The 18,223-nt window shown below is 33.1% G+C and overlaps 2 protein-coding genes across 8 annotated transcripts; one reads left to right on the forward strand and one right to left on the reverse strand.

Annotated features, from left to right (window-relative positions):
• Window positions 1–864: 864 nt before the first annotated feature.
• Window positions 865–12,466, forward strand: LOC127108974 (uncharacterized). 7 transcript variants are annotated; one of them, XM_051046051.1, is made up of 20 exons: window positions 866–1,047; window positions 1,819–1,860; window positions 1,972–2,052; window positions 2,153–2,182; window positions 2,927–2,974; window positions 3,124–3,210; window positions 4,085–4,196; window positions 5,539–5,584; window positions 5,704–5,775; window positions 6,949–7,011; window positions 7,103–7,257; window positions 7,348–7,412; window positions 8,859–9,009; window positions 9,172–9,277; window positions 9,368–9,503; window positions 10,115–10,179; window positions 10,269–10,433; window positions 10,658–10,730; window positions 10,805–10,867; window positions 12,157–12,466. In XM_051046051.1, exons 1-19 carry the CDS (start codon window positions 1,044–1,046, stop codon window positions 10,840–10,842), a joined length of 1,539 nt encoding a protein of 512 aa, XP_050902008.1. In that variant the 5' UTR covers window positions 866–1,043; the 3' UTR covers window positions 10,843–10,867; window positions 12,157–12,466. The 7 variants fall into 7 exon arrangements, with proteins under 7 accessions (XP_050901994.1, XP_050902000.1, XP_050902005.1 ...); XM_051046037.1 differs by having other exon boundaries at window positions 865–1,047; window positions 1,981–2,052; window positions 7,103–7,412; XM_051046032.1 differs by having other exon boundaries at window positions 7,103–7,412.
• Window positions 12,467–13,820: 1,354 nt separating this feature from the next.
• Window positions 13,821–16,827, reverse strand: LOC127109759 (protein PLASTID MOVEMENT IMPAIRED 1). Its single transcript, XM_051046068.1, has one exon. The coding sequence runs from the start codon at window positions 16,554–16,556 to the stop codon at window positions 13,950–13,952; it is 2,607 nt and encodes an 868-aa protein (XP_050902025.1). The 5' UTR covers window positions 16,557–16,827; the 3' UTR covers window positions 13,821–13,949.
• Between the last annotated feature and the right edge of the window lie 1,396 nt (window positions 16,828–18,223).

Here is an 18,223-nt window from a genome sequence, read left to right on the forward strand (position 1 = left end):
TAGAGGATGTTCAAAATTATTTCAATGGTCTATCAATGCTGACTCGGTCTCGGAGAGAGGGTTGCAATAACAAAATTCCAGACTCATCAATTAACCAATATTTAAGGATAATCCATTTGAGTGATTAGAATAAAGTCTTCCAAATCATCCAACATATTTGGAAGTTCATCATACATGCTCTCATTTCCTTGAACATCTCATCATAACAAAAAGGATGAATGCAAACATATAATTAAATTCTCAAAACAACACAATCATATATGCATTTTCAACAAACTGGTGAACGGTGAACATTTGATCTGTTAAACAAATAGAAGAATAAGTATAAATACACAACAAATAAAAAAAAGACATTTCACTCGGAAATACTTTGTACTACATACCAAATAGAATATACAATGCAATCAATTGAGAACTAACATAAGCAAAATTGGAGGAAGAAAACATAGAAAGAAATTGAAAAACCATATAAACCTGAAAAAGTGTTTTGGTCAACATAAGGTTTTGAATGAGGATTTGCCTTACTTGTTTGTTGGTTCTGTTGGATCAAATTATGTATGGGAAATCAAAACAAAAAGGTTCGCCAATAAACCCTCGCCATTGACCTATTTTCCGACCATTAAACTAATAGAATAGTATTAAAAGACGGTAATATTTTTAATTATAAGACTAAAATAAAATATTAATTTAAGTTAAATGATCCATACACACAATATTTTTCAATAAAAAATTCATTATTGTTTTCTCCCCTACATCATCCTCGTTTTCTCTTATTTTAAATTACAATATATATACTTTTTCTTTCTTTCTTTCAGAAGAAGATATTTTGGTAAAATAAAAAACTACACAAATAATTAACAAAATTAGAATATAATAAAAAGCTACCCAAAATTTCACACAACATCGCATACACTTGGCTTTGAAGAGCAAAAACACACTCAAACGCACACAGAAGGCTCTTTCAGTTCTCTACATTTCATTCAAAGTTAAACCCTTCTTCCCCAACCGGAATTTCACACTCTTCTGCGTTCACTTCACCATCAATGGGTACATAATCTTCATTCCTCTTTTCAATTCACTGCATCTATATCCATATCCATATCCATATTCATATTTATCATCATCATTTTCCTTTTACTTTTACACATTCTCTCCTTTCAATTTCTTTACTGTTCATTATTAATCTTCTATGGATCACCGTGTTCATCATCGTTTTTTTACTTCCGTGTTCTGAATCTTATCATATCCAATTTATCATCGCTAATTTCAGTTTATTACGCTGCTCTATTCGTTACTATGCTTAGGGTTTCATAAAGATCAAATTTAGGTTTTGTTTATGCAATATAATGATGTTTTTGCTTAATTTCGTTATTATTAGTTTAATTTCAGTGATTTAGATTCCTTTTGTGTGAAAATTAATTAGTATATCGGTTTTGTAGGGTTTAAATTTGCACATTTTTTAGCTAGGCTTACACAATTTAGAGGAATAATAGTGTATAAGTCGTGGTGTCTTGCTCTTATTTTTCTTATGCTTAGTTTTTTTTTTAATGTTTTTGTGCCAGTGGCCATGTCTATGATTATAGGAATTTAATTTTTTGTGATGTTGACTTAATTGAATTTTATAGGGATTTTTTAATGTGGGGGTGGATTGTTTGATTTGCAATTTTTTTTTTTGGTTTCTGAAGGAAAATTGAAACTGAATTTACACTTTTTCCTGAATTGAATCAAATTAATTTTACTGAGGTTTTGAGGAACTTGAAGATGTTGACCGAAATGTTTCTGTTATTTTTTCTTTGTTTTTTTGGTGGTGAATTGTAGACATTGAGGAGGACATCCGATCCTTACAGCTCGAGTCAGCAGGTAATTGAAAGGCCTACTGATTTTATTTTTCTAATTATATGTGTGTGTGTGTGTGTTTGAGTTTGTGTGGTGTGGTTCCATTTTAGTCATTTTATCCAATCTTTTAATTAGACGTAGCAGAAGACAGCAATGGGGTTGTAAGTCCAGATGATGGAAAGACAGAAGTTGAGGAATCTATTAATACAGATCAAGGTTGGTAGTAAGGAAGTGTTTTTAATTTTTTTTTTTTTACCTTTCGGTTAAAAACTCATTCATGACAACCAGTACCTTTTTCTCTTTCTTATTCTTGCAGAAGTTGAGGAATCTATTAATGCAAAAGAAGGTTGGTAGGAAGTTGTTAGTTTTTTGTTGTGTTTTTTTTCCCTCTAGGTAGAAAATTTATTCATGACAATGTGTACCATTGTTTCTTCCATTTTTATATGTTCTATACTTCTGTTTTGCTCTCATTTGCAAAATTTACTTTCAGCTCGGTTATCTTTATATTTTTTTAGAATGATCTGTTTTTTACATACAGTAATAATTTTTTTGTAGTGACAAATATTGTAGAAGTTGGATTGGAATGCATTTATACATTCTTGTTTCTTTCGATTTCTTTTGCCTTCTTAGGTTATTGTATTTATGATGAATGTTAGCATTTGTGGTTACATTATCTCATTCAATTTTGAATGATTGGTTTTCACTAAATTTATAACAAGTGGTATCTGGCAGCATTGCAGAAATCACCAGCCTTATTATAAATTTTAATGCAAATTATGTTTGTTACTTGTTAGTGTTTGTTTGGATCTTATTTGGAACTTGATGCCTCTTATTCTATTTCCCCAATGTACTTTTTCACCTGCTATTATCTTGAACTGTTGCTATTTAAAAATAATGGTAACGTAATTGTGTGTTCTGTAACAGAATTTTACTTGCATCTTGAACAAGGACTAATGACAACTGCATCAGCTCTGTTTAGATTGTTTTCTTGGTTTCTTGCTATCTATCTTTTTTACCTTAAGATTGCATTCCGTAGCATAAATTAATGGTAGAGAATATTATATGAAGAAATTTACCTTGGTGGTTTCAGATTCTAAGCCGGAGGTTCAAGCACAAACTATTAAGACTGAGATAAAAGGTAATAGATAACTAATTCATTTTCAGTTATGTGATAATGTTTATCTCATGATTTACATTTTGGTATCAAAATTAAACAGCTCATTGCTAACAAAGATCTTGATTTCATTTTTCTGATTTTGACACCTTGACTTCAACGTGTATTGACAGATAAAGAGGTTCCGCCAGTGCAAGATGAAGAGGACGAGGACATGGCTATCAAAAGACACTTAAATGTTGTTTTTATTGGTCACGTGGGTAAGTTGATGAATTCTTAAGGTTCCTTTATCATTATGGATTATTAGGTGTTCTTCTGTTTGTTTTGTGTGGAGTTGCTCAAGAAGTGTACTGCCATATGTGCATCATTTGATTTGATTATAGGGTTTATAGGCGTAAAATTTTTCATCACCCCTCCACCCAAATTATGTCTCTGTGGCCTATAATTATTGCATAATTGTTGAATTAAGATATTATTCTCTACATTCTTTATGTATTCCAACTGAGTTGTGTATGGAGAGTTCATAAAATTGGTCTAGCTGCAATGTTTCAATTTTAACACCTGATTAATAATAGCTCTAGTTTACTGTGTTCATTAATACCCTCGTTCATGGTTTGAGGTGGCCAAGGAAGTCTGTAGGTTTAGGGCATTGGAGAGTATAAATGCGAATGGATTTGTTGATGCTTAGGAGGATATATCATAAGCTAATAACTGAATTAAAACAGTTGAAGATAAATCAATTTGTTGGATATACACTTTGTATTTTCTTTTTACTGTACTATATATGTTAACAATGAAGCTTATACTCAATCATGGATGTTAAATGTGCACGTGCTAGGGAGTTCAATGACCCAAAAATAACCGGATATGGATAAGTGCAACTCAACCAGGCCCCTAGGTTTTGGGAAGTATGTTCTAGAAGAGCTAGGAAGGGAATTGCTCAATGTAAAAGTGGTGAGTGTTAGCTGGCCTAGTTAGTTATATGGGGTCACAGGAACTATTACTTAGGGAAGAGTATAGAGAGTTAGTTAGTTAGCTGCACAACTAATACTTATTGTTCTTCAACATCATATGTATTTTAGACATTAATTGCATACTACATGAGGAGTTACATGAGTTGCATGTTGTTTCCAGATGCTGGTAAATCAACAACAGGAGGCCAGATACTTTTCCTCAGTGGTCAGGTCGATGAAAGAACTATCCAAAAATACGAGAAAGAAGCCAAGGACAAAAGTAGAGAAAGCTGGTAAGTTCATTTGTTTTTCTTGATTGTGGATGCTACATTTGTTTACTGCTCTGCTTTGATGCCTTAATATTTGCTTAATTAATTTTGTCATTAAGGTAGTGTTCTTAGAACTAGTATGATTTGTGATTGCACATTGTTATGGTTTGCTACAACATTAGGGTCTTACCCTCTTGCAGTTTACATTTACTGATATATTGTTTAGTTTTCCTGCATAAGGTTATAGATCCAACCCAATTACTTTTGAACTGAAATCTGGCCAGTAAGAATACTTTTGGGCCAAAATCAATCTGACACTACTTATTAGACAACAATTGGGCAAGCCTGATTCCTGTGAACGGATATCAGGGCTGCCATCATCCTGATTGCTTATATCAGGCATGCCAGCTCAAATTTATTGGACTGAAATTGGGCCAACCAACCAAATCAATCTCTGGCTGGAATTGGGCCAACCAACCCAATCAATCTCTGGCTGGAATTGGGCCTGCCAGTTAGATTAACTGTTAGGGTTGAAATCAGACCATATAGAATGTTGTTCATTTTAGGTTTTAATGCCCCCAAATGACTGTTTCTTGACGGAGAAACTTTTTGCCGCGTTGATGAAAATGTATAACAGATTCAATCACCTTTTTTTTTGTACAATCAGGCTCGATCACCTGTCAGTTCTAATGATATTCCAAAATTTATTCTTATGGTTGTTTAAACAAGTAATATACATTCCCAACCAAACTTGAGATTATTTTAGACCTAAAAGAAATGGCTTTAACTTACACACCAATCCTGACTTCCCTTGAGCATCTAACCCGTGTATCTCTTCTTCAAGATCACCATGAACAGATGTTTTTTTAATGTCTAGTTAACAAATCAGTCATTGGCCAATGCGATTCACTAAGACGCATTTGATAAGAACTTCTCTCAAAGAATATATCAAGCTCCCTGTCCTTGGTTCTATTATGAAGAAATGATTGTATGACAATAACACTATATTCAGATTATTGTCGAATTTTTAGAGTGCTGAAAGGAATCTGCAGCTTAATGGGTTAGGAGTGCATCCATAGAATTTCTGCAGCCGTGTTAGCTAAGCTTTTGTATCCTGCTCCTGCCTCAGTACAACTAGATTTGCCCACTTAATTGTGGGCCTAGCAAGTGTTGTTCTTGGTTGAACCAACTGGTCAATTTTTTTCTTGACAATGACTCAAACTATTAAAGCCTAGGACGTGTTCATACTGTTCATTTTTTAATATTGTTAGGCTAACTTTTTTGGTCGGGGGATCATTTCCCTCTGTGAGTATGCTTGATACTGAAATGTACTGTTGATCAATGATTTGAAATTTAAATTATACAGGTATATGGCTTACATAATGGACACGAATGAGGAGGAGAGGGCCAAGGTATGAATGAATCTGCTGACAAATTCAAATCTCTCGTTCTATTTAATGTAGTTTTCATTTTCACTTGTTTGATATATCATTTTGTATTTATAATCAGGACAATGTTGTGCTGATTGCAGGGAAAGACAGTTGAAGTTGGAAGAGCACACTTTGAGACAGAGACATCAAGGTTTACGATTTTGGACGCACCCGTGAGTTTTTGCATCATGGCACTCTTTAAAAATGGCCCCCCTACTAATGATCATGGTTGTCAGAGTCTCGTGTTAACTCAGAATCATAGAAGTTTTTGATACTTCGTATCGAGTTAACTTGCTTTTGCAATCATTTCAGTGTAAACTCAGGTAGATTTGCATAGGGTTGTATAGACTTGCACGGAATCATAAGTTTAAGGGATGGTTTCCATGTTTATTTGGAAGCCCAAAATGCAATAGCTAAGTGATAAAGCTATGTAGTGGATAAAATACTAACTTCAGTCGTAGAGCCCGACTCCACAAATGCATCTAACATCCTAATGTGAACCCATCTCCAAAGGAAGTGAAAGATTGCAGCTTCATTGTTTCCAACAGAATCAATGTAACGGACCAGAAACCATGAACAAAATGCATTCCAAGTTTGGAATGAACCCGGCTAAATAGAGCAACAAAATGCAAGAACCCAACTCTATTGAGCTGAAACCCAGCTCTACCAAGTTGAATCCAACTCTGTCTAGCCGGCTATTATTATTTTTGTTTAGGTTCTATAGTAGTAATAGGTGAGGTTGATGTTCCTTTCTTTTATGTTCTGTTTCTTCTCCCTTTTAGAGGATACTTATCCATTTATTCTTTGATGCTAGATATGTTCTCACATAAATTCTTCTTTGATCATAAAATTAAATAAATCTATTTTGTTGACCTCAGTATGGAATTGACAGATATCTCCCTGAAATTTCACACTGTCTGTCCATTTAATCACACGTTACCCTCTAGATAGCATTTTGAACATTAGCTAACAATACAAACACCATTTATCATTAATATGTAATTTTCAAGAGTTTATTTGATTTTAAGTATTCTACTTTAGAGACTTATTTAAAATTGTTGCTAATGGAATCCAACACATGGACTGAAATAACCAATAGTTTACAAACTTAAAGGCCATTTTTGTTATTTTCTATTTTCTAGGGACAAACATGCTAGTACCCTACAATTTCAAAAACAACTTAGGTTCTCACTCCATTATTATTGTTTTTGATAGGTAATAGTCTTGTTTTCATTCTGGTTTGATGTATTCTCTTGGTCACCTTTTCTTGTGTCAATTGTTGCCTTCTCCCCCCCACTTCATTTTATGAGGAACCATTTGATTTTTATATTGCAATGCTTCTTCAGGGTCATAAGAGTTATGTCCCTAACATGATCAGTGGTGCATCTCAAGCTGATATTGGAGTATTGGTTAGTTAATCTATAATGTGTGACACTTAATTGATCATCAATATGCTTTTTGACCTTCATTTGATGATACTTCTCTGTCTGTATCAATCAGGTAATCTCTGCTCGAAAGGGAGAATTTGAAACTGGATATGAAAAAGGCGGTCAAACCCGTGAACATGTTCAGCTTGCAAAAACACTGGGGGTGTCTAAGCTCCTTGTTGTTGTTAATAAAATGGATGATCCTACAGTGAATTGGTCAAAAGAAAGGTCCTCTCACTCTCATCTTGCCTCTAACTGCACCTCCTCGCTAAGGGTTTTTGTTACAATTATAACTGATTTTCTGTTTCTGTGCCCTAGGTATGATGAAATTGAGTCGAAGATGATACCATTTCTTAAGCAATCGGGTTACAATGTGAAGAAAGGTACGCTGAAACTTTATTTTTGACTTATTGTTCTTTCATGTTTTACTTATGATGCATGGCCACAATGCAGAGTATCAAATATTATACAAATGTGATACAGTGATAAGTTGTTCCTTAAGAAATATAAGATGCGATATGATACATTTATATTACATATATGAAAGAAGTTCACAAAATATGGTAAACATATTTTTGTAATTTAAAATCCAAACTAGAAAGACCAAAAATAATTCATTAGTGAAATGGTTGAAATATCTTAATACATATAAAAGTAGGACAGTCTCCGACCAGAAGTTGGGCTTCTATTAATCTTAATACATATAAATATATAATATAACTATTCTATCTCAATGTAATGAAGCTTCATTTTAAGTAAAATCAGGAATTGTTTTGTCTCAACTGGTTATCCTCGAATTAGCACATGAAGTGAATACAGCTTGATTGGTTTTAGCAATTAAGGACTGAGATTTTGGGGTGTTAAGGTTGTGCCACTGCCACATAAGTTTCTTTTTTCCCTTTTCTTAAAGCCTTGTCTTTGGCGTAGGCTTTAAGAAATGTTTGTGTAAAAAATGGGCCTGTGAAAGAAAGATCTCTTTTATAATCAACATCTGGTAAATAATCTCATATTTTTACTAGTCTCAACCAGTTGGGTGGGTTGTGAAGGGAAGTCATTACTCCTTCCATCTCATAAAAAGTTTCTTATTTGCACTTTTTGTGGTCTCAAAATAATTGTCTTTTTACAATACCAATGCAACATTTATTATTTTTTTCCACTAATATATCCTTATTTATGAATTTTCACTCTATTCAACTACTCTACTAACTACAGTTAATAAGAGTATTATAATAAATGATTCTAATTTTATTACTACCTCTGGTATTATTTATAAGAGAAAAATTATTTTTTAGAATCATTCAGATACATTGATTATTCAATGAATCTAAAAAGTCAACTTTCTTGTTAAGAGTCGCACATCGGATAATATATGGCCTGAACATGTGTTTATAAGTGGGGGCAATCCTCACTCTACCAACCGGTTTTGTAGGGCTGGGTTAGGTCCAACCACATTTCTTAACATGGTATCAAAGCCTCGTTTAAGATCCGGTGAACCACCTACTATGGTTTCCGCTATCGGATCAACCACCATTTATTTACACGCTCCAGTTGTCTAGTCCTGAGTGTGAGGGTGTGTGTTAAGAGTCCTACATCGGATAATATATGGCCTGAACATGTTTTTATAAGTGGGGGCAGTCCTCACTCTACCAACCGGTTTTGTAAGGTTGAGTTAGGTCCAACCACATTTCTTAACATTTCTCTTATAAATAGGACCAGAGGGAATATTAAAATTACCATATCTAATAATTTTCATATGAATCACACATAGCTCAAATAAGACATTTTTTATGAAATGGAGATAGTATTAAGTATTGTCATTTATTGACCAGATGTCGGGTTTTTACCTATATCTGGGCTGATCGGTGCAAACCTAAAAACAAGAATGGGTAAAAGCATTTGTCCATGGTGGGATGGTCCTTGCCTATTTGAAGCTCTTGACGCCATTGAAGTTCCTCTACGAGATCCTAACGGTCCTTTTAGGTACGGTGTGTTTGAACTTTTTACTTTGTGTTGCTTCCTTATCCCTCCTCAAGGTCCATATGTGTGTATGTAAGTAAACACACACATACACACATGCATATGTATTTGTGTGTATTTTTTAAGAAATTAACTTTGATAAGGTTGGATTTCTGGTTCTCATAGGATGCCTATACTCGACAAATTCAAAGACATGGGAACTGTTGTTATGGGCAAAGTGGAATCTGGTAGTGTCCGTGAGGGAGATTCCTTGTTGATTATGCCAAATAAGGTGATTTATATTATCTTTTATTTTAGTGATCTTTTTCTAAACAATTATGAACTTCGTTCTTTCTGAATGTGATTGCATATTAATCTGCAGGATCAAGTGAAAGTTGTTGCTATATATATTGATGAGAACCGGGTTAAACGTGCTGGACCTGGTGAAAATTTACGGGTTAGAGTATCCGGTGTTGAAGAAGAGGACATATCATCTGGATTTGTCCTGTCTAGTACTGGTAAGCTATTGCTGTACTAAGAAAGAGGTGTTGCAGCACATATTTTGTGAAATATTTGGAAATGTTTTATTGAATAAAAGATGCTACAGAAAATGTTTCACGATTATATTATATTTAGTATGTGAAAACTAGTAGTATCTCCTGGTTCATTTATTACTTCTGCATGTAATATTAAGGTAAGTTTTAGTGTAGTGTGCCGTGGTATTAGATGTTGAATACCTATACATATAGTATGTGAAAACTAGTGGTGTCTCCTGGTTCATTTATTACTTCTGCATGCAGTATTAAGGTTAAGCTTTAGAGTAGTGTGCCATGCCATGAGATGTTCAATGCCTCTACTATTGTACCATGTTGTTTCAGTTTTACTTTAAGCAAGTAATACCTTTTTCATTTTTGGTAATTGGGTTGGTAGCCTAGGCTTAAATTCTGGGAGGTTCGAAAGGTTGATTCAGAGGTAGGGTATTCAATAATGGTGACAGAAGAGGCCTTCTTCCATTTTCCTCTTCAGAAATGTTCTAGCCAATTTATTTTGTGGCTCTACTTTTAGATTATGGCTGTGTTTATATGGTTATGCATTTGCTGATCAGTTGTGTTTTTTGTCCTGATCTCAGCAAATCCAATACCAGCTGTAACTGAGTTTGTTGCTCAGCTGGCAATCCTTGAATTGCTAGACAATGTAATTACTCCTCCTCCTCTCCCTTTTTGCATTTGCTTCTTTACAACATTTCTCTGTGTTGATCTAGAGCATCTGTTGTATAAAATTAGGCAATTTTTACTGCTGGGTACAAGGCTATCCTGCATGTCCACTCTGTAGTTGAAGAATGTGAGGTTATTGAGCTCTTGCATCAAATTGATCCAAAGACAAAGAAGCCTATGAAAAAGAAAGTCCTCTTTGTGAAGAATGGTGCAGGTGTTGTGTGTCGAATTCAGGTACATACTCCATTGTAAAATTGGATATGAATTTGGTTTTACAAACTGTTATATTGCCATACTAGGGTTTTCTAGGGATGTTAAAAGATTTAAACTTATGATGATCATGTGGTTGGAATGTTGAGTTTCAGATAGAGGAATTAGTTGCTTATGGAATGGTCATTTATTAGTGTTTTCAATATTATTAAGCTTCATCTGATTTTGTTTTGGAAATGTTCTTACAGGTTAGTAACTCCATATGCATAGAGAAATTCTCTGACTTTCCACAACTTGGGAGATTCACTCTTCGCACTGAAGGTAATATTTAAGAAATTACGTCTTCTTTTTTGTTCAAATTCATTATGCTGAAAGCACATTACTCTGTCCTGCAGGAAAAACTGTTGCCGTGGGAAAAGTCATGGGTTTTTAGATATAGAGCACAATTTTGACTTGAGGTAAATAATATTCCATTCTTTGCTTGTTTCTCTTGTCAAGCAGCTCTTGCTTTCCATGGTCAACCTTTTTAGTGGTAACTTTTGTGTCATGCATGATGGTCCTGCTTGTTTCTTTAGTGTATGTAGCCTGGTTCTCTTGTTAATTCCGGTCAAGTATCTTTTCTACATAGCTTATACCCCCTTCCTCCTACTACACATCTGATAAATCTAGATATTTGGACATTTAACTTGGAGTTCAAATGGTTGAAGGAAAAATGTCAATAGTTGACATTATGGTTCAATATAAAATATTTGCAGTTTTAAAGGTTTTTAGTTTTCGTTGGACAGGCTATAAGAAAATTTAAACTGAAGAAAAACAAAAGACTAACAAATATGTTAATGCAAAAAAACTGTGGCACTAAGATCAAAACAGCATTCTAATACCTAAGGTCTACAAGAATCTGTCTGTTTACAGTCTAAATTATTAGATGCTTACTTTAGCCCCCAAGTTACCTATTTATAGCCTTTTATGCAATGTAGTTAAAATCAAAATTTTACACAAAATAAGAAAGGGGAAGTAATATCGTAAATTGTGGAATTGTAATACCAATAGTAAGAGACAATTTTAAAATCATATTTCTGCATATAAATTCATATATATGCTATTAATATAGCATTAGTAAGAAAAATAAAACCTTAAATCACTTGAAATACTTGTGTAAATTTAACTTCATAAGCATAGCTCACAGTATGATAATTAAAACCTTAAATCACACTTTAATTACTTATATAACTTTAATTTCATTCATAAGCATAATCAGATAAGCATTTCAAAGATTGTAAGAGTATATGATTAACCGGGGTACCTGATTCCACCAAAATAGGGATTTCAACTACCAACGCTCTTATGCAGCGACTAATTGCTTGACCAAGTGACTTAATGGTGGCCAGTTCGTGGGATGGCTGCGGATTGCCCTCCCCATTGCTTTTTAGCGCACTCTAATGTATGCCGAACAAAAGTGTATTTTCTTGCCCTCTTTTGTTGAAAAATCACTTAGTCATTAACAATTTTGACCAATATATTACATGGTCCATTCAAATTCTAAGAAAAGAATGCTATTTTCCAATTATACTTTAGACATTTTGATTTTTAAACACCAGGGTACTTCTGTTATATTTGAAATGACTACCTTATGCTTAGTAATTCATCTTTTATATCGAGACACTAGTTTTTGATTGGTTTACTAACATTTGAGTATTCACTTTTGGTTTTTATTTCTGAACAAATTAGTTTTTGTCTATTTAATCAGGATATTAATTTGGACATAACACAATTCCTGCATAGACAAATGGTGTTGGCCCGCATTGAGACATAGTTTACAATATCAAGTTTGAAATGTATCCATAGTGAAGAGTAATCTCGGCTGGTTGCTGCCAGTACATGTGTACTTTTATGCTGGCGTTATATGGCCTTTGGTGCTTCAGTGTTTGTGGGTGACAACTTTTCCATGTTTCACCTTTGTGCTGCTTGAGAATATATAATTGAAAGTCTTGATTTTGAAATGATCCATGCATTAACAGTGGATTGTAATATGATATAAATTCTGTGCCTTCTACTTACTTTTCTGCATGCCTATGCTCACATGTGATTAGCATTTTAGTTTTATATTTGATGTGATTTTGATATTTTACTGTGGGTTCCTCGTGAAATTTTGGGAAATTGAAATGCAGTAAAAGATGGAAGTATTAGTGGAATGAAATGTACAATTATTTCCAATTTGCATTTTAACTCTAATAAACAGGAACTGAGTTTGAAGGATTGGTTGTGGTTGAAAAAAAAATAAACATCATCGTTTATTCAATTTTTTCTCTGATTAAATTTTATTATCATTTTATTTGCGGGAGGGCTTTGTAGGCAGTTTCTTCTTTTATTTGTGGACTACTAAGTGCCAATAATTAGTATAAACTCAGTTTTATCTCGCCAAGAAAGAAGAATTTTCGTAATTGTGTATGGTGGATATTTAAAAAAAATATCATTTACCATGTTACTTTTCATATTATTATTAGTTATCATAGAAAAATAGTCATTTAGCATAGTAACAACACAGATTTCTATGAATAACTGGGGCTGAATCATGTGAAGAAAACGAAAAGAAAACTTAGATCTATGTGGAAACTACTTAATTAAATTAAAGGAGAGAAAAAATAAAACGTTACTAAAAAAGTATTCAAAACTAGCTTTCTCTTGATGAATGTAGAAGAATAAAGATGGAATTTTAGAGTGGAGATAGAATTTCACTTCTAAAAAATAGGGCGGATTTCTTGGAATATAAAGAGTTCTTTATCAAAACTAAATAATTGATGTGAATGTATTCTCTCAAAAATCTAACATTCTAAAATATCGGAAGCACAAATTCTTCGAGTGTAGTCCCTCAAACTTGAATATTAAAAAAGTCAAAATATCTTTGGTTTAAGGATTAAATATATTTCAAGTTTTGCTCATATTTAAGTTCATAGTATATTCTACACGCTTCAAAACCCTCAATAATACACATTCCCCCTATCTTCACTCAAAACACAAATACATGATTTATTTATTTATTTATAGAAAAGTCTATCAAAAAACTATTAAAAGAGTTTAGTATTGAAAAACTAACAAAAAGCTTAAATACCAAAAGGATTCCAGAAAATAATTACTAGGACACTGAACTTTCTCTTTAATTTTGATGTATCATTATCCCCTATGAGACATGAATATAAGTTTGGACCATAAGGGTATTAAGAGGATAATTTAAGAAAAAAGAGTAATGCTAATTTGTATTTCAAGAGATAAATATTATAAAAGTTTATTAAAAATTATGTTGAATTTAATACATGTTTATAATTAATAATTTTCTTTTTAATATGAATTTTCTTTTATAAATTTTTTAACATATATCCAAAGATGCAACTTAACATTACCCTTTAGAAAATATAAACAAATAAAATATAACTAATTAAATATAACTGCATGTCTGATACCAAACACTTCTAGAGATGTCTTTACTCTAAAGTATAACAATATACTAATAACTAAAAGAGCATAGCGTTGATGCTTATTACTTCACACAAGTTTAACATCTGGGTTTCTCATAGGTTTAAGCCACATATCAGCCATAATTTTCGATGAAATACTCCACAACAAATCTTGCCCTTTCACCAATGCATGTTTTCCTTTCTTCCCTCCTTTTCCTAATCCATATTCAATCAACCATTGCATTGAAGTTAACCTTTGTTTCTCACTATCCCAACCATTCTTCTTTCCATCACCACTCCTCACCTTAAACCCTCCCACATGCATACTACTTACTCTAAACCTCTTCTCCTCCTCCTCCTCCTCATCACCCTTTGTGTCCACATTTGTTGCATGAATTAACACCATCACAGGTCCTCCAACTGCTTCATATCTTCTTATCGGATCCCTTAGTTGAACAACAAACATCAATGTGATATTCGATACTTCATCGTTTTCAAACCTTTCGTTTACGTTACTAAAGCTCTGGTCTCTAATCCAATCCTCAAGTGAAATAGCAGAACTCAATAGATCTTTTTCTTTGTTTTCTTCCTTTGTACCGAAGGATGAAACATCAAACGGAGCTTCTTCTTCAGCCATATCAGCTTGAATTTTCAATGCTTCAATAGCCATGAACTCGATCTTCTGCATTGTAAATGCTAGAATTTTCTCTGCCGTAAGTGGAATATCATCAACATTCCAAATTCCAGTCGAGATTCTTTCCTGTCTTCCTAAACTCATCGCGTTCGCCATTTCTTTCAAAGCAGAAACTATCCGCGCGGCACTCGAGCTAGCTCCTTCTTTGTTTCTACCTTGTATGATGGCAGAAGCAATGCCTTCAAAAGCAATCTGTTCGGCAGTTTTACCTACGAGTTCGTCTATCGGCATCAACGAGAAAATTTGAGAACTAAGTTCGTCAAGATCAACGGAAGCCAATTTCTGCAATAGCTCGAATCCGTTCAAGGATTGTTGTGATGATAAAACAAAAGGCTTTGACATTTGCATTGCTAGCTTTGGAGTATCGATTCTAGCTACATGATTGTCTAAGGGATTCATCGATGCTAAGTAACCTCCGTCTTTTGTTTGAACAACGCAACCTAAGCCTTTTCCAAGATCAGAAAGGTAAACTTTGGAATTTGATTCTCCACATGATGAAGAATTCTCATCATGTTCTTCGAGTTCTAAATGTGGAATTTCAGATTGGTCGATTTTGGATATTTTAGACCTTTGATCTTCAAGCATATGAAGAAACTCTCTTGTTACATTTTCTTCATCAGAATCCAATCTCTGCGATTCCGTGTCGAAATCTTTCTTGTTTTCTCCCATCATGGATTCAAGAGCCTTTATCTGCTTCGAAAGTGAATCAAGCTCGGTTAATCTTGCTAAATGCAGTTGATCATGGACTATTTCCTTAACAATTTCACTTGAAGATGATTTTACTTCAACAGATTTCTCAGATCCTTCTCGTCCGTCTTCAACTTCAACTCCTTTATCAACAACCTCGAACTCCGGAAGATCAAGATCAAGATCCTCCACTTTTTCTTTGTCATCAAAAACTTTCTGACTAGATGGATATGAATCATGAACTTGATTTGGATCATCATCAAGATTCAAACCATTCATACCTTGAATATCTTCTGCTAACTTTCTCTGCGAAGGAGTCCAAGCATCGTTTCTGGTAACGATTCTTGGACTAGGCATGCTAAACGACGACTTCGATTGTCGACGAGCGAACGGAGAAGTGAGGTTTTTGAACCTACTAGTAGGCTTCAAATTCTCTTCATTGTTATATATTTCAACTCCTCCATCTTTCTCAATGATTTGAAACCCTAGCTTCAATACCAACTCTCCTCCCTTTGCTTTTCCTGATAAACTAAAGCTTGTCTCCCACTGCCTAACTCGATTTCCTTGCCGGCTTTTCTCGATCGATTCTTGAATCAACTGGCTTAAATCCACTGAGTTTCTTCCAAAATTAAGCTCTTTCGCATCGACTGCGAAAAGGTATATCAAAAATGGTCTTGACTCGAACTTGAGATTCTTTCCATTACCTTGTTGATTGCAATAAACATTACACCTTATGAAAAGTGTCTCTTCAAAATCAGCAGCACCTTGAGAAACTCTTGATGGCATTGTTTGAACAGAACCATCTTTATTCTCTTTCTTTCTAACACAAACAGAAAGCCTTAATCCATTCATTGATGAAGGAAGTGATTGAGCAGTTAGAATTTCAACAGAAAACAAACAGCTTATTTTCTGCTTACCAATATGTGAAATAGCCCTTATAGGCTTCCAATTCCATATCCCTTTTTTCTCAGCCGAATTCGACTTTTCCTCGAACTTTTTGTTATCTGATTGAGTAGATGATAGTGATGATGGTGATGATGGCTTAACATCTTCAACATTTGTTCTTGATTTCCATGGAGACAAAGACATGCGGCGCGACCTCGTTTTTTCGCTGTTTTTGTTGCTGTCGAGTTTAGGAGTGTCATTATCATCTTTAGGAGATGGCACAAGAGGAATTGAGGTTCTTGGAAGAGTTAGAGAAGCTGTTCTTCTAGCTGTTGTTGTGTGTGATTGGTAAAGTGATTCACTTAGAGCCTCAAGTTCTTCAAGAAGCTGAACATTGGAGTTTCTCTTGGTAGAGTTATCAGCTGCCATAACTAGTGAATGAAGTTGTTGCAGCAACAAATTGTGATTGTATTAATGATTGATGATATCACAAAGAGAGAGGAGTATAGAGAGACTTTTTGGAATAGTAAGATGATAAAAATGCTCACATGTGCTTTGAATGGTAAGTTAAATTTAGAACTTTAGGTTGAAAGATTATACAATTTAACTAAAAAATTTGAGTTTGAAATTAGTCTGTAATTGCGTGAAGATGATATTCGATTTATTAAGAAACTTTTTAAACAACGGTTAAAAAGAGAAACTGAAAGAGTATGAATGATGATGAAATTGTGTACTTCGTTGGACATTTGTGAGCCAAAAAATGTTATGAAGTGAATTTGTGGTGGATAAAAGATGAACGGTTGCATTGAATTGATGCCTTGATGATGAAGACAAATATGAAATTTGATAGGTAAAGTGGTCCCAATGAATTTAATGTTTATTTTCTTTATTTAGTTACATGTGTTAGTGTTGCATGGGAGTAGGGATCTTATGTCAGAGTAATTTAAGTAACATTATCGCATTATTTCTTTTTATGACTATTACTTTTCATACATACCAATAAATTTTGATACTTTATTTCATCTATTTATGTCTATGGACTATGGAAAGATAGATACCAATTTTTTCACACAACATGTCATGTAATATTTTAGCATAAGGTATTTTTTTAAAATAAAATATAAGAAAGAATGGAACTATACTAACGAGTTAAAATCATATTAATAACTATTTTATAATTGTTTTTTAAGAATTTAATTCTTTTTTTGAGATTTAAAATTAAATTGGATACATATGATATAGGACTCATTTATTTCAATATTTTGTTAAAATAGTTTTTATAATTTTACATATTTTTATTTCAAAAAATTTATAAAGAATTTTTTAATAAAAAATTTAAATGAAAAATGAATTTAAATAAAAGTTTTTAAATTATTATTTTAAGTGTTTTATCATTTCATTATATATTTTTTGAATATCAAAATTTTAAAAAATCATTTAAATTTAAATAATTACTTATAAAAATTATTCTGCCGATATATTTTTTTGAAAAAAAAATTGTCATTATGTTTTAATCTTTTGTTACATAATCAAATTAAAATTTTTAAAGTTAAAACAAACTAGCAGTAATATTTTTCTTTAAAAGTTGTTGATATATGTTAACATGGATTGAACTTTAGACCAATAATATTTTAGAGTGAATATATTTGTTACCATACATGAGAAAAGGTGAAATGGTTGATTTGAAACCAAAAAAATTACACGTCTCATAGGTTTTAGTCAAACTGAATGGTCTGGTTGTATTAAGTAGCTGTGAGTAATTGCTTGGATATGCTTCAACCATGTAACCATTTACGTTTTAGGTGTTGAAAGAGAAACACTTTAATGTTTTCAAGAGGATACGTGTACAAGAGCATAATCACATGCCATTCCTACCTACATACAAGTCTTATTTATTTATTTTGGTTCTAAAAGTCTACTTATGAATCACCTTTTGTTGCCTTCTAAAAACACTTACATTTTAAAGGCAGACATATATACACATGAGAGTCTTGATGGTAGGGGTCAATTGCGAAATCATTTCTTCAAATCAATTCAATATTTATTCTAGTTAAGAGGTTATTCTTCCCACTTTTAATAGGGAAAAGTCATCTTAG

Source organism: Lathyrus oleraceus, chromosome 1 (assembly GCF_024323335.1).
Source record: "Lathyrus oleraceus cultivar Zhongwan6 chromosome 1, CAAS_Psat_ZW6_1.0, whole genome shotgun sequence".
NCBI lineage: Eukaryota > Viridiplantae > Streptophyta > Magnoliopsida > Fabales > Fabaceae > Lathyrus > Lathyrus oleraceus.